Genomic DNA, 16,041 nt, shown 5'->3' on the forward strand with positions numbered 1-16,041 from the left:
TGCTGCAAAAAAGGAAGAAAAGTCTAATAATGTAGTGCATGCAGATGCAGTATAACTGCTTTCTTGTTTGGGTTGTCTATATAAGTGAAGCATTCTTGTCTGTCAAATACTGACACTGTAATGGTGCTGATTTTCACTGAATCATTGTCATATCTTTTTCTATTACAATTTATTTTCGTTTTTTCCAATACATTATGGCTTCAGGTTATTTTGATAATGTTGCATTATTTTTGGGCTCTCTTCAGATGGGAAGTTGGGGATCATATCACCAGGTGTCCACTGGCCTATGCCTTATTCTATGTCTACCATGCATACAAGCAGGTTTCTAACTTACTGATGATATTTGTAAATAAACTAATACTATGTATTAGGCGATCCCACCACTAAAAGGCGATGAGTTTGTCTTTAAAATGTATGAAATCTACAGCACTCCTATGAATATATATAGACCTGTAATGATAACCTGTTTGGTCCAAAATCTCCAAAAAAAAAAAAGTAAAAAGTGTATGGAAACAGGAAATAGACTTTGTGCTTGTACTCTTTTGATATATGACACACAAGTTATACTACAGGTAGTTCCCACATAAAGGTAATAATTGTGTGGCCAGGTTAAACAATGAGGAGGACAGTCTGTGTAGAATTCATTTTGTTTTTTTGTTTCATGTAAATAAATGTATGGGTATCTGGATATTGGATATACTTTACTGTGCAAGATACTATAATGACATTTCTGATGTTGAATAGCGGTTAATTGGTGTGGTCTTCTTACATGCTGTAAGTAACAGTTTGATAAAGGGCATTAGGAAGCAAAAACATGAACAAATTAATGAAAGTTAATTAAGCAGTAAGATATTGAGTTACCTTCCTTTATTTGAAATGAATCAGTGTTCATTTTCCACCATGGATTTTATGATTCTGTTGCTCGAGTCCTCTTAACTCAACCTTAATTAGAAGATAAAAACAAAGAATACAGATTGTGTCTAGCTGGTGAACAGAACTAAATAAATAGAACATGTGGTTCAAAACTTACAGAAAACAATTGGGTACTTAGCAGTGCAAATCACGAAAAAAAAAATAGTAATAACTTAGTCTTGAAGTGACAGAATATTCAAGGACACAGGCCAATATATTATCCCCCGTCTCGTCTTTCCTCCAAGCTATACATGTTAAGATACATTAACCTTTCCTGGTAAGTTTTATCCTGCAATCCATGAACTACTTTAGTAGCCCTTTTTGGAACTCTCTCTAAAGTATCTGAAGATATGGTCTCCAGTACTGCGTACAATGCTCCAAGTGAGGTTTCCCCAGTGTTCTGTACAATGGCATGAGCACTTCCCTCTTTCTACTGCTAATTCCTCTCCCTATACAACCAAACATTCTGCTAGCATTTCCAGCTGCTCTATTACATTGTCTGCCTACCTTTAAGTCATCAGAAATAATCACCCCTAAATCCCTCTCCTCAGATGTTGAGGTTAGGACTCTATCAAATATTCTGTACTCTGCCCTTGGGTTTTTATGTCCAAGATGCATTATCTTGCACTTATCCACATTAAATGTCAGTTGCCACAGCTCTGACCATTTTTCTAAATCATTTGCCATTTGGCTTAACCCTCCTGGAACATCAACCCTGTTGCAAATGTTAGTATCTTCAGCAAAAAGACATACCTTACCATCAAGACCTTCTGCAATATCACTAATAAAATTATTAAAGAGAATGGTTCCAAGTACAGATCCCTGAGGTACCCCACTGGTAACCAGACCTTGCTTTGAATATACTCTGTTGACTACAACCCTCTGTTGCCACTGCCTAACCCATTCAACAATATTGGAATCCAAACTTAAAGATTGCAGTTTATTGATGAGTCTTCTATGTGGAACAGTGTCAAAAGCCTTACTGAAATCTAGGTAAGCAATGTCTACTGCACCACTCTGATCTATTATTTTAGTTACCCAATCAAAAAAATCAATAAGATTAGTTTGGCATGATCTCCCTGAAGTAAACCCATGTTGTCTCTGATCTTGAAATCCATGTGATTTTAGATGTTCAACAATCCTATCCTTTAACATGGTTTCCATCACTTTCCCAACTACTGAAGTAAGGCTTACTGGCCTATAGTTGCTCGACTCTACCTACTTCCTTTCTTGAGAATGGGTACAACATTTGCTAATTTCCTATCTTCTGGGACACTCACAGAGATACATAAATACACACTTGCAAATACATATCCGAAAATCACACACATACAAACAATTATACTGATGGACAGATACATAGATACAAACACTGACACACATTAAGTTGCACTGATACACATACATATGTACAGACACACAGATCCAAGCAATAGCACTCACAGAGATACAGGTACCAACACTCAAACACTGACTCAGATGCACAGACACTGATACACATACTGACAAACATGCAGGTACACAGATACAAACACTGATACACACATACAGAGATACACATATTCAAACACTTCACACATACAGTTGCATAGACACAGTGATGCATATTGTGCCACACATACAAATACAAACACTGCCACACATACAGACGCATACAAATACAAACACTGCCACACATACAGATACAAACATTAACACAAATACAGACTCACATACAGATGTACAGACACACAGATACAAACACTGCCACACATGCAACACACAGATACAAACAATGACACACATGCAGATACACTGGTACAAACAAGGAGACACTCACACAGACACAAATACTGAAACACATGCAAATGCAAACACATACCGTTGCACAGACACATAGACACATATACAGATGTACAGACAAACAGATACAAACAATGACACACTCACACATATACACACATACAGATACTGACACACATGCATATAGACTCACATGATGACACATGTAAATATACAGACACACATGCAGTTGTAAAGGCACACACTTGCTGCTACAGATACATATACAGATGTATAGACACACAGATGCAAACACTGACACAAATACAGATGTACAGATACACATTGGCACACATACAGATTTACAGATCCAAACCCTGAAATGCATGCAGATGCACAGACACATTGATACACATGCAGATACACTGACAGACATACAGTTGCACAGACACACTGATACACACACCAACACACGTGAGAATACATAGATACAGACACCGTTACAAACACTGACACACATTCAGATACACTGACACACAGGTACACACGCAGATACAGAAACATAACTGACAGATGTAAAGACACATACATACACACTTCCATACATGCAGATGCAAACAATGACACACATTCAGATGTACACTCACACAGGTGCACATACAGAAATAGATACACATTGACGCACATACAGATGCAACAAAAACAGAATACCCTGCACTCAGGTCCTGCACATATGCCTTCCACCAAGGGGGCACTCTGTGTATAGGATGGACACCGCTGAATCCACCAATGTAGTATCAAAGAAGAAAAACACAGGCAGCACTCCAGGATATAGAAGGTGAATTTATTTGTACGTTCACCACCTCACTAAAATAGGAGCTAAAACTTTGCACTTGAGAGCCTTAATCATGCATGATTAAGGCTCTCAGGAGCCGAAACATCGCACTTATTTTGGTGAGGTGGTGAACCCACAAATAAATTCACCTTCTATATCCTGGAGTGCTGCCTGTGTTTTTCTTCTTTGGCACATACAGATGTACAGACACACACACACACACTTCCATTTATGCAAACACTGACACATACAGATATAGATATACAGATACAATGACAAACATACAAAAACACGAATACACACTGACGCACATAAGATACACACACTGACACATAGGGGTGCACCAAAAGCATTTGGCACTCGGGGCGGATCCTGATTTGGCGGATGGTCTCCTGAGGGGATCTTCTCCCAGACCTGGACTAAAGCATCTGCCAACTCCTGGACAGTCTGTGGTGCAACGTGACGGTGGATGGAGCGAGACATGATGTCCCAGATGTGCTCAAGTGGATTCAGGTCTGGGGAACGGGCGGGCCAGTCCATAGCATCAATGCCTTCGTCTTGCAGGACCTGCTGACACACTCCAGCCACATGAGGTCTGGCATTGTCTTGCATTAGGAGGAACCCAGGGCCAACCGCACCAGCATATGGTCTCACAAGGGGTCTGAGGATCTCATCTCGGTACCTAATGGCAGTCAGGCTACCTCTGGCAAGCACATGGAGGGCTGTGCGGCCCCCCAAATAAATGCCACCCCACACCATTACTAACCCACTGCCAAACCGGTCATGCTGGAGGATGTTGCAGACAGCAGAACGTTCTCCAACGCATCTCCAGACTCGGTCACGTCTGTCACATGTGCTCAGTGTGAACCTGCTTTCATCTGTGAAGAGCACAGGGCGCCAGTGGCGAATTTGCCAATCTTGGTGTTCTCTGGCAAATGCCAAACATCCTGCACGGTGTTGGGGTGTAAGCACAACCCCCACTTGTGGACGTCGGGCCCTCATACCACCCTCATGGACTCTGTTTCTGACCGTTTGAGCAGACACATGCACATTTGTGGCCTGCTGGAGGTCATTTTGCAGGGCTCTGGCAGTGCTCCTCCTGTTCCTCCTTGCACAAAGGTGGAGGTAGCGGTCTTGCTGCTGGGTTGTTGCCCTCCTACGGCCTCCTCCACGTCTCCTGATGTACTGCCTGTCTCCTGGTAGTGCCTCCATGCTCTGGACACTACGCTGACAAATACAGCAAACCTTCTTGACACAGCTCGCATTGATGTGCCATCCTGGATGAGCTGCACTACCTGAGCCACTTGCGTGGGTTGTAGACTCCGTCTCATGCTACCACTAGAGTGAAAGCACCGCCAGCATTCAAAAGTGACCAAAACATCAGCCAGGAAGCATAGGAACTGAGACGTGGTCTGTGGTCACCACCTGCAGAACCATTCCTTTATTGGGGGTGTCTTGTTAATTGCCTATAATTTCCACCTGTTGTCTATCCCATTTGCACAACAGCATGTGAAATTGATTGTCACTCAGTGTTGCTTCCTAAGTGGACAGTTTGATTTCACAGAAGTGTGATTGACTTGGAGTAACATTCTATTGTTTATGTGTTCCCTTTATTTTTTTTGAGTAGTGTATTTACACACAATCATGGAAATAAAGGAATAGGTCGAAGCAGGCACTTTAATAACAAATGATTTGTAGATCAAGGATCGCAAAAGAGAGATGATAGCAATTCTTAAAGCAGTGGGTTTAAATAGGCGGACAGTGTGAACTTCAAAAGAAGAAAAGGATAGGGCAGGGGGAGTTATGATTGGTTGAAAGGTACATTGAGGGGAAAGAAGGATGCCTACAGTTGAGTCTGCGAGTATGCGAGAATTGTAGCCCACCAAAACACAAAGAGGCAGGAGTAGCGCTAACAGAAGGGGACAGCCAGGTCTCTGTAAGTGCAAGTACTGTGAGTGAGTTGGAGATGAAAAAGTCATGTATGGCTGTTGATGTTAAATTACTGCAGATGGAGCGGGCATTCCAGAGTGCACACTGAATGTTGGTAAGTGAGGGTAAAGGGCAGGGTATTGTGATGAGGTTTCTGGTTTTCTTAGTGTGTGTAGAGAAAGTGAATGGCCCTGGATTTTGGAGTGACACTTTACCAGCTGCTAGAAGCAGGAGGAGAGAAAGTGACAGGAGCTGTGAATGGGTTTTGTATGCATGGGGTCTAGGATGAGATTGATTGTGGGTAGGAATGAGAGAGTAGAAAAATTAGTGCAAGGCATGAGATGAGAGAAGGGGGGAGTGTAGCAGAGAGGGGAATATGTAAATATGGATGGGGGGATGAGTGAAGTGGGTGTAAGCAGAGATTTTTATACTGAGGGAGAAGAAGGAAATAAATAGGATGAGAAGACAGATCATTGCTAAACTGTGAAAAAGTAAATTGGAAATAATTGGAATATCAAGAGCAGATGAAGGTAGGGTAAATATTAAACTTTATGGGTTAAGAAAGTGCAGGAGTGTACTAATAAGAGGCAGTGTTATTTTTACTTATTTAAAATGTGGGTGTGACAGACAATTTATAAATGTAATAATGAGCGTAGGGTGGGGAATGGAGGGCGTCTCTCAGACTTTCTTACAGCAGTATTGGGGTTTCAAAGTTTGGAAATCAGGCTGTTGAATAAAGATATGTGAGGGTCAGATAGCCTTGCAATAAAGCTGAGGGAGGGGGATATGTATCTAGGCACAGAGATGAAGGGATAGTTATTCAAATAAAAACAAACATATCAATAAAAAGGGAGGGATCAGAGGTCCGTCAGAAATCAGAAGGGAAATAGAGGAATGCATATAGGTGAATAAAATAATTACATACAGGACTAGCAAAACTACACTTTAACATAACAGAACAGAACAGATATAAAGGCAAGAAAATTTACAATCCACACAGGATATATAAAATAAAATAAATGTACAGGGTGGTTAAATTAAATATTAATGATGCTGTGCAGGAGGTCTTCCAGGAGGCTACCTTTGCGTATTGCAGACGATATCAGCTGATGGAGCTCAGACTTACTTATAACAGTATTGGGGCTTGATAGTTTGGAAATCAGGCTTTGCTTATTGCAGATGATCAGCCGATCAGTCTATGTATCTGCATGTGTGTCAATGACCGTATATGTGTGTCTATGTATCTGCATGTGTATTGTACATGTGTGTTTATGTATCTGCAAGTGCGTCTGTGCAACTGTACAGGTGATACTCGAAAAATTAGAATATCGTGCAAAAGTTCATTTATTTCAGTAATGCAACGTAAAAGGGGAAACTAATATATGAGATAGACGCATTACATGCAAAGCAAGATAGTTCAAGCCGTGATTTGTCATAAGTGCAATGATTATGGCTTACAGCTCATGAAAACCCCAAATCCACAATCTCAGTAAATTAGAATATTACATGCAATCAGTAAAACAAGGAGTGTACATAGAACAATATCAGACCTCTGAAAAGTATAAGCATGCATATGGACTCAGTACTTGGTTTGGGCCCCTTTTACAGAAATGACTGCCTCAATGCGGCGTGGCATTGAAGCTATCAGCCTGTGGCACTGCTGAGGTGTTATGGAAGACCAGGATGCTTCAATAGAGGCCTTCAGCTCTTCTGCATTGTTCGGTCTCATGTTTCTCATCTTTCTCTTGGCAATGCCCCATATATTCTCTATGGGGTTCAGGTCAGGCAAGTTTGCTGGCCAATCAAGCACAGTAATCCCATGGTCATTGAACCAGGCTTTGGTGCTTTTGGCAGTGTGGGAATGTGCGAAGTCCTGCTGGAAAATGAAGTCAGCATCCTCATAAAGCTCGTCTGCGGAAGGAAGCATAAAGTGCTCCAAAATCTCCTGGTAGACGTCTGCGTTGACCCTGGACTTAATGAAGCACAGTGGACTAACACCAGCAGATTATGTACCTCTCCATTCTTCCTTCAGACTCTGGGTCCTTGGTTTCCAAATGAGATGCAAAAGTTGCTCTCATCAGAAAAGAGGACTTTGGACCACTGAGCAACAGACCAGGTCTGTTTTTCTTTAGCCCAGGTAAGACGCTTCTGACGTTGTTTGTTGTTCAGGAGCGGCTTGACAAGAGGAATACGACATCTGAAGCCCATGTCCAGGATCTGTCTGTTTGTGGTGCTCTTGATGCACTGACTCCAGCCTCAGTCCACTACTTGTGAAAGTCCCCAACACATTTGAATGGCCTTTTCCTGACAAACCTCTCCAGGCTGCGGTCATCCCTGCTGCTTGTGCACCCTTTTCTTCCACATTTTTCCCTTTCAAATAACTTTCTATTAATGTGCTTTGATACAGCACTTTGGAAACATCCAACTTCCATCGCAATTATCTTTGAGGCTTTCCCTCCTTATGGAGGGTGTCCATGATGGTTTTCTGTAAAACTGTCAGGTCAGCAGTCTTGACCCATGATTGTGATTCCTACTGAACCAGACTGTGAGACCAGTTAAAGGCTCAGAAACCCTTTGCAGGTGCTACAGGAGGAGACGCTGCAGGCTGCAGATGCGCCGTTCTAGCGAGAAGCGTACTGAAAGCCTGAGCGAATTGATCCATGCGGTGATCATTCTCCTCAAATTTCCTCTCGCAAGCAGCTATGTGCTGACACAGTTCTACAGGATCTATGGCCATGTCGTAATGTCAGGATTTTTGTTTGATCCAGCACGTAGAACTGTATAGCACGGATGACAAATAAGCAACGTATTACCGGTCCTTAGAATGGCCGGATTTAACGTACATAGAATAGTCAAAAATACTAGCCGAGGTCAGGGAACACAGAAAGGGACGCAACGAAGAGGAAAGCCAGGAGTCAGGATACCAGAATATAGAGAAGTCAATAAACAAAGCCAAAGTAAAAAAACAGGTAGAAAACTAATAACAGGAACACGCTCTCGGACAACCACAAGGGGAACCACGACAGGGCACTGAGCAGGATGAGAACTGGGCCTAAATACCCCTCCTTTAGTTCTGATAGGCTGTAACCGGCCTTTGATCCCAAAGTCAGTTACCAGGTTTCATTTGCATAATTGCTGCTCAGCATTAACCCTTCTCGGCACAACTTTTCCTGTGTGGACAGTAAATGTCATTAACCACATTTCTATAAGCGGATGAATACGTGACACCCCTGTCGGCTCACGCAGAACCAGCGCTATCTGAGTGCCGGCTCTGCTCTAAGCCTCCATGGGCCGGCGGGGAGATCAAAGATCTACCTCACCAGCCCACAGCAGCATGGAGGGATGCAGGAGAGGACCCGGGGAGCTCTAGACAGCAGCTCCGCCAGGTTCCTCTCGCGAGATCTGAGTTAACTCTAGCCCCGCAGGCTAGAGTTCACTCTCCACTGGGCCCTCCCTACATAAGGTAAGAAGGGAGGGGGGATATTTACTAGTCTGCCCCCACCTCCACAATCCCTCCAAACATACAGCACACACACACACATACAGCACCCACACACAAACAGCACACAAACAGCACCCACACACATACAGTACACATACCACACCCTCCCACACAGCACGCTCACACACACAGTACACTAACCGCACCCTCACAAACACACACAGCACCTTTACGAACACACAACACCCTCACACACAGCACACTAACAGCACCCTCACACATACAAACAGCACCCTCACAAATACACGACACCCACATCACACAAACAGCACCCTCACAAATACACGACACCCACACACATCACACAAACAGCACCCTCACACACACAGTACACTAACAGGACCCTAACAAACACACACACACACAAACACTCTCACACACAGCACACTACCAGCACCCTCACACACAAACAGCAGCCTCACAAACCCTCACAGCACACTACCAGCACCCTCACACACACATCACACTAACAGCACCCTCACACATACACACAGCAGCACCCTTACACACACCACCCTCACACAGCACACAGCACTGTGTGTGTGTATATATATTTATATATATATATACATATACATGCGGCGTGTTTGTGCTTTAGGGTGCACACCCTAATGCAATAGGCTGCGCACGCCTATGGCTCTCCATATTTAAAACTTGGACAATAGGGGAAGAAGAAACAACATCAGGTTCCAGGGTCTGCCAGAGACCGGAGATTTAATGAACCACCTGTGCGCAACCCTTACCACATTGTTCAATGAGCTTCTTAACTGGGCCACAGAGGAAGACATAGATTTTGTGTGAGCCTTAAGGAATTATGCCCAACGCCTCCAGAGAGTATACACTGGGATGTTATTTTCTCTCAATAATTTAGTCCTGAAAGAAGAAATCTTGTGCAGTGCATGCAACCTGACCCATGTCTCTTTCCAAAGGACCCCTCTGCAGTTGTTGCCCAATCACTACTCACAGACCTTTCCTAGTGAAAGACCCTTGAGACCTGGACACCCTTGCACATGATTTGCAACTGCCACCTATCTCTATGCAATGGCCAGACCCACTGGCCTTATACTTGGCTGGCCTTTAACCAGCACCTTCTCAACCACAGGTGCAATGTATTCGACATCAGGCCGAACACACAACCGGTTCCACTAAGTAGAGATCGTGTTTGGTTGATGAGGGTGGGAATCATTATGGGGCAAGTCTGGTAACATAACACTGTCAAGGGAAACCTGCATGCATATCCCCCCATCTCCTGGAGGTCAAAATGTCGGTGAACCGCTCGATTAGACCGTGAGTTATTGTGTGGTGTAAGGCCTGCAGTGGGGCTCTTGAGGTATGGCCAAGGCATTGCGGTGTCAGATACCAAATCTTGGGCAGTCCATCTTGTGCACAAAGCCTATTAGGGCCTTGGATGTCTTTAGAATATGTCATTGCTGTAGGTGGCAGTGACCTGAAGTGCTGGGCTGGGAAAGGGGAGAAGCAGGGGCACCGCTCTGTATGCAACCCATAGAGGCAGTCAAAGGTGCTAGTCAGTACAATATGCAAATAAACAACAATGCACATGAACAACAAAAGAAGAACACATTTGTATGGTTCCTCCTAAATTCCCCTCTGCATAACTTTCTATGAACATCCAACGTCCTTCACAATTACCTTTTGAGGCTTTCCCTCCTTATGGAGGGTGTCAATGATGGTTTTCTGCACAACCGTCAGGTCAGCAGTCTTCCCCATGAGTGTGATTTCTTCTGAACCAGACTGAGAGACCATTTAAAGGCTCAGAAACCCTTTGCAGGTGTTATGGCTTACTTAGATGATTAGAGTGGGACACTGAGCCTAGAATATTGCACCTTTTCACAATATTCTAATTTACTGAGATTGTGGATTTGGAGTTTTCATGAGCTGTAAGCCAAATCACGGCTTGAATTATCTTGCTTTGCATGTAATGCGTCTATCTCATATATTAGTTTCCCCTTTTACATTGCATTACTGAAATCAATTAACTTTTGCACGATATTCTAATTTTTCGAGTATCACCTGTACATTGCGGCTGCCCAAATTGGTTGCATAAGAAAAGTGGTACCGGTCGGTCAGCTTTTTTCGGGAGTTCCTATACGAAATTAAACAAATAGTTTCCCTGGCTTATAGGGAGCGAATGGTCGCCTCGTTCGGGAGGGTCTTTTCACCTAACAGCACTCTCCTGGCTTGTCGGGAAAGGAAGCAGGCAACAGTACAAAGTTACCAAGGTTTACAGGTTAAAGTATCCATCCTCGCGTTCAAGGCACTCGACGACCTCGTACTGCTGCCTGCGTTTGGGAGACAAAATAGACGCCCTTTACCAGAGCACGTGTTTTCAGTTATACGAATGGTGGCAACCCAGAGCAAGCACTTGAGTTTTGGCTTTGTTTGAAGATAACGAGCCGGTGGTGTGGTCGGTGTTCGGCAGATAAAAGTACCAAACCAGGAGGAACAACTTGCAAGAAAAATTAAGATAGCTGACATTCATAACACAAGCAAGGTTTCATTGGTTACAATGGAGTAGGAGGGAGAGTAGAAGTGCACAGATGTTTGTGAATGTTCCTTCTTACTGTGCAGATTATACTGGTGGAGGTTGCAAGAATGAATGATGACATAGCTTTTGACTGCAGGAGCCTCCACCCCTCCATCCACAATGAGATCCGTGAGCTTAAAGTCTTTAAAACCATCTTACAACTTACCTGGGTCCCACCAAGCACCAGCTGCCGAAGGGTCCTGCCACTAAGTTTGACCCAGCTGTGTATGGCTGTGCTCACTGGCAGACAGTGCTCAGCTGATACTGCATAAGGAACTGACAAGTTCCAGAACCAGTACCTGGTGGAATGCAGATATGTTGTCAGACTGTTTTAAATGCTTTGACTAATTTTTCTGGAACGCTAACACACACACTATAACAACTACTGCAGGCTGTAGAAGTGATGATGCTTGGAATGTCCCTTTAATAAAAATTCACATTCTTAAGGGTTTATAAATTTTAATATAGAATTGCTTGGTGAACATCCCAGTGAAATGTGTCAAGCACCTTTAGCTTGTAAGCTCACAGGCAGGGACATCTACCTGTTGTATAGGTCTGTTCTTGTTGTGTTTGTCTTTTTCCCCAATTGTACAGCGCTGCGGAATTTGTTGGTGCTTTATAAATGCCAGTAATAATAATAATATGGTTGCAGTTGGGTGATATACACTATTATTATAAATTGTATGTTGGTTTCTTTTCGAGCTATACATTTTGCAGATAGGTAGATGTGGTTACATTTTGTACTCTGGTGTTTTTGACTTTCAAGTTTGCAGAACAACTATTTTGTTATTTTCCCTCATTATCTATTTATACAAACAAGAGGTGTTTGGACTCTCCAAAACGAAGCCAAGTGGAAATGATTCACTATATCAAGAACGGATTTATGAATTAAAAGTTGTAGGCCTAAATATCTGGAATGTATTCAATTTGGCTATTTCAGACAATTTTTTATTTTTACATTTCCTGATTAATTTCTGGCAATTACAGTATAGTGCACAAACCTTATGAGCAAATGTGTAGACAATTTGGTGCATGTAATAAATTGCCTTCATCCCCCCATTTTATTTTCTTAGCACCATACTAAAAAGTGATTCAAACACAGCGGGTGTGCAGCACATACTGTTCTCAAAACTACAGCATTAATACAAAAGAAAACAGAAAAAAAAAAAATCCACAACAGATAGACATAAAAGGGCAACCAAAGTGTAAAATAAAACATAATACAGTCAATGCAATCATCTTGGATCATTTTGTGAGATTTATTTAAGCTGTTAAAGCACGAATATTTAAAATAATTTAAACAGAAAACTGCATCGTTGGGTGAAATCAGTAAAAAAAAAATGCCACTTTGAATCAAACTAATCAAATATTTTAAATTATTTTCTAAATAAACACAACTATATACGGATTACCATAACATTCGACGAAGAATATTGGCTCCAAACACACATCAGAATGCCCTGACGAATCTGCGGTTCTGGAAACCCCCTCTACAATGTAGCGCAGTAAGAATACCTTAGCAATAAAAATAAATACAATTATAAATAAATATCCTGATCATTTAGCATGACTTTCTGTGGCTGGTCAGTGTATAAACTGACGGTGCAAAGAAACATATTTCTAAAAGACGTTTCCGGTAGTCAATGTATTGTCTATGGCGAATCTGCCGCTGCCTCAAATAAAGCACCGACTCCATCTTCTGATTTCTCTGTTCTCTGAGAATTGCGCTCTCAACCGCCCTTGCAGAGATTAGCCCCGCCCACCCCCAGGTGCGGCAGCCAATCCCGTAGCAGGATGATTTTTTGAACCATCCACTGGACGGCCTGGAAGACCCCGATCGACCAATGGCAAGGCGAGGCGGCTTCCCAGCGTGATAGGTTGCGTCCTTGGCTCAGGGGCTAGAGGCGGCGGTTGGGGAGGGGGGATACGCGTAGTGAAGGCTCGGGCACTGTGCAGTTTAATTCGAATTAAGCATTCGGGGGAGGGGAAAGCCCCAGTGAGAGCGCGGGGGGTGTTGGCAGAGTGCTGGAGGCAGGCTGTTCGGATAGGTCAGCGCAGTGTCTAGGCAGAGCTCGCTCCGGGTTGGCGCTCCGCCTCTCTCCGGTTTTCCCGCCTCTTTCACTCAAGCCGCTGACCGCCATTAAACCGAGCTATTAGCAGCAGGCAGGGAGCGAGGCCTCGATCTGTCCTATCTGCTCCAAGGAGAAGCCGCCTGGGCCCTGTGTTTCCCCCCGCGGCCTGGTACACAGCGAGCCGCCGCCAGCCCCATCGCCGAGACCCGCACCGACCCTCCGGAGCCATGTCCAGGCCGGTCAGGTGAGTGCCGAGACCCAGGCTGGGGCCTACCCTCCGTAACAAGACTGCCTCCATAGCGGCCTGTCCCATGATGCTCGGCCATCTCGTGCCAGACCCACGTGTCATGCCAATGGTGGCTGGCATTGTAGGTGCAGGGATCGCTCGCAGTGTAATGGCCTCCTTCCCTCTCAGCCTGCTGGCTGTGCGAGCTGGAGAGGGCGGGAGGGCTGCATGGAGGCTGGGATCCTGCTGGCAGACATACCAACTCCCCATACACACAGTGTGTGTGATATATTGGTATAATGTGGGGATATGGCATGGAGCTCAGCAGGCTGTGCAGCTCGCCTTCCACTATTCAATGGCTACTTTGTATCAATGAGACCATTGTAATAGATACATGTGGCTCGTATGGGAGATTGCATTGGTTATATTGTGTTATTGTGGGGACACAGGAGCTCCTTTTGTTATCATGTAATGGTAGGTTTGAAACGTGCTGCTGCTTCATTCTGCCCAAAAAAATAGCGTGTTATATACCATGCAAAGGGGGTAGAAATTGGAGACTATGCGTGTGCTGTGCATTACTGTATGTGCACATGTAAATGTGGAATGCAAACTATTGCATTTGATATAGAAAAGTACTACGCAAGGTTCGTGCACAAATAGGCCTACCTTTTATAGGGATTTTTTTTTTAAAATGGGGCATGTGTATGCAAATCTGGGCCTACATCATGTATGCAAGGTTACAGTGGGATGGGCTTGCAGCTGTTCCTGGGGGAAGGGCAAGAAGTGTACACAAGCAAGCACATTGTAAGCGATGTGAAACAAAGGAAGAGTTAATTGCTCACATTACTCTTGTAGCGGATGGACATCACCTAGCGTTTTTAAGGTTTGCTTGAGAATGGCTTATGCTGTGGCTGAAAGGTCTAACTTAATGTTTGCTAGGTAGATATCCTTTCTCAAGCATGTGGTGTCATGTGTTTCCTATATTTCCTTGTCATTCAAAAAGCTAAACTGGATACAATAGTCCTTCTATAGTGAGAGCATGTAGCCATTCTGTCTCGTGTGCTTTTCTTCTGTGGTTTTGTCTCCGATACATAGTTAATATAAGGCTCAGTATGTTTATTTTTGCAGCCTTTTCGTCTAGTATGTGTCAGTGTTGCATTCACACTCATACGACACCGGCTTCTATCGGAAGGCATGCAAATGGCTGACGTTTACTGTATTTTAGTTTTTTACACAATCATAGGATATCAACCAATAGTGACAAGGTTCTGTGAGCAAAATCAAATGTCCCAAGTAAAATGTAAAGACCTGTTTGCCGGAAAAAGACAGTACGTATCTTAATTTATGGAGTTCCTGTAGGCAGCTATTGGTTTGGTTTGGGTTTTTTCAAAGATGTTTTTTCTAGCTATAAAGTTAACATATAATCCTTATTGTACAGCATAAACTTTTTGAGTGTCATTCACTCATGCGACATAAGGGAGTTTCAAACGAGGCAATAAACATTGCCACGGTCTGAACAGCAGGTTGTCTTTTATTTGTGCATGCTTATACCGTAGGAATGCCTGCTTCAGAACAGTTTTATTGACCTTTATTTCAGTAGGTACCGTTTTGCATACTATTTAAAGAAACACTGTAGACACCAAAATAATTTTAGCTTCATGAAGCAGTTTTTGTGTATAGATTATGCCCCTGCAGTCTCACTGATCAATTCTCTGCAATTTAGGAGTTAAATTGCTTTGTTTATGAACCCTTGTCACACCTCCCTACATGTGACTTGCACAGCCTTCCTAAACACTTTCTGTAAAGAGTCATCTAAAGTTTATCCTCTCTTTATTGCAACTTCTGATTAATTTAGATTTTCTTATCCCCTGCTATGTTAATAGTTTGTTAGACCCTGCAAGAGCCTCCTGTATGTGATTAATGTTAAATTTACAGAGCAGGAGATACACTTGTTTACGGTAAATTACATCTGCTTGAAAGTGAAACAATTTTTTTTTCATGCCGGCTCTGTCAATCAGAGCCAGGGGACATGTGACGAGGGCTGAAACAAATTATTTTAGCAGTTATAACTTGAGAGCCATGATCTACACACACAAACTGCTTCCTTAAGCTAAATTTGTTTAGGTGACTTGAGTGTTTCTTTAAGTAAACTAGTAAAATGACCGGTCATGGTTACCAGAGTCTTGTTTTGCTAATTCACATAACACCTTTGCATGGTCTCTTTTGGCTTCACGTCTAACAATAACAAATTGGACAATC

At 43.2% G+C, this 16,041-nt stretch overlaps 1 protein-coding gene across 1 annotated transcript in view; it reads left to right on the forward strand.

Annotated features, from left to right (window-relative positions):
- Positions 1-13,352: 13,352 nt before the first annotated feature.
- The window catches only part of NUCKS1 (nuclear casein kinase and cyclin dependent kinase substrate 1), a 216,952-nt gene continuing 214,263 nt past the window's right edge, over positions 13,353-16,041 (forward strand). The window contains exon 1 of the mRNA XM_063451308.1: positions 13,353-13,800. Within this exon, the coding sequence (XP_063307378.1) occupies positions 13,784-13,800 (17 nt within the window). The 5' untranslated portion in view covers positions 13,353-13,783. The remainder of the gene's footprint in view (positions 13,801-16,041) is intronic.

Source organism: Pelobates fuscus, chromosome 1 (assembly GCF_036172605.1).
Source record: "Pelobates fuscus isolate aPelFus1 chromosome 1, aPelFus1.pri, whole genome shotgun sequence".
In the NCBI taxonomy this organism is placed as follows: Eukaryota; Metazoa; Chordata; class Amphibia; order Anura; family Pelobatidae; genus Pelobates; species Pelobates fuscus.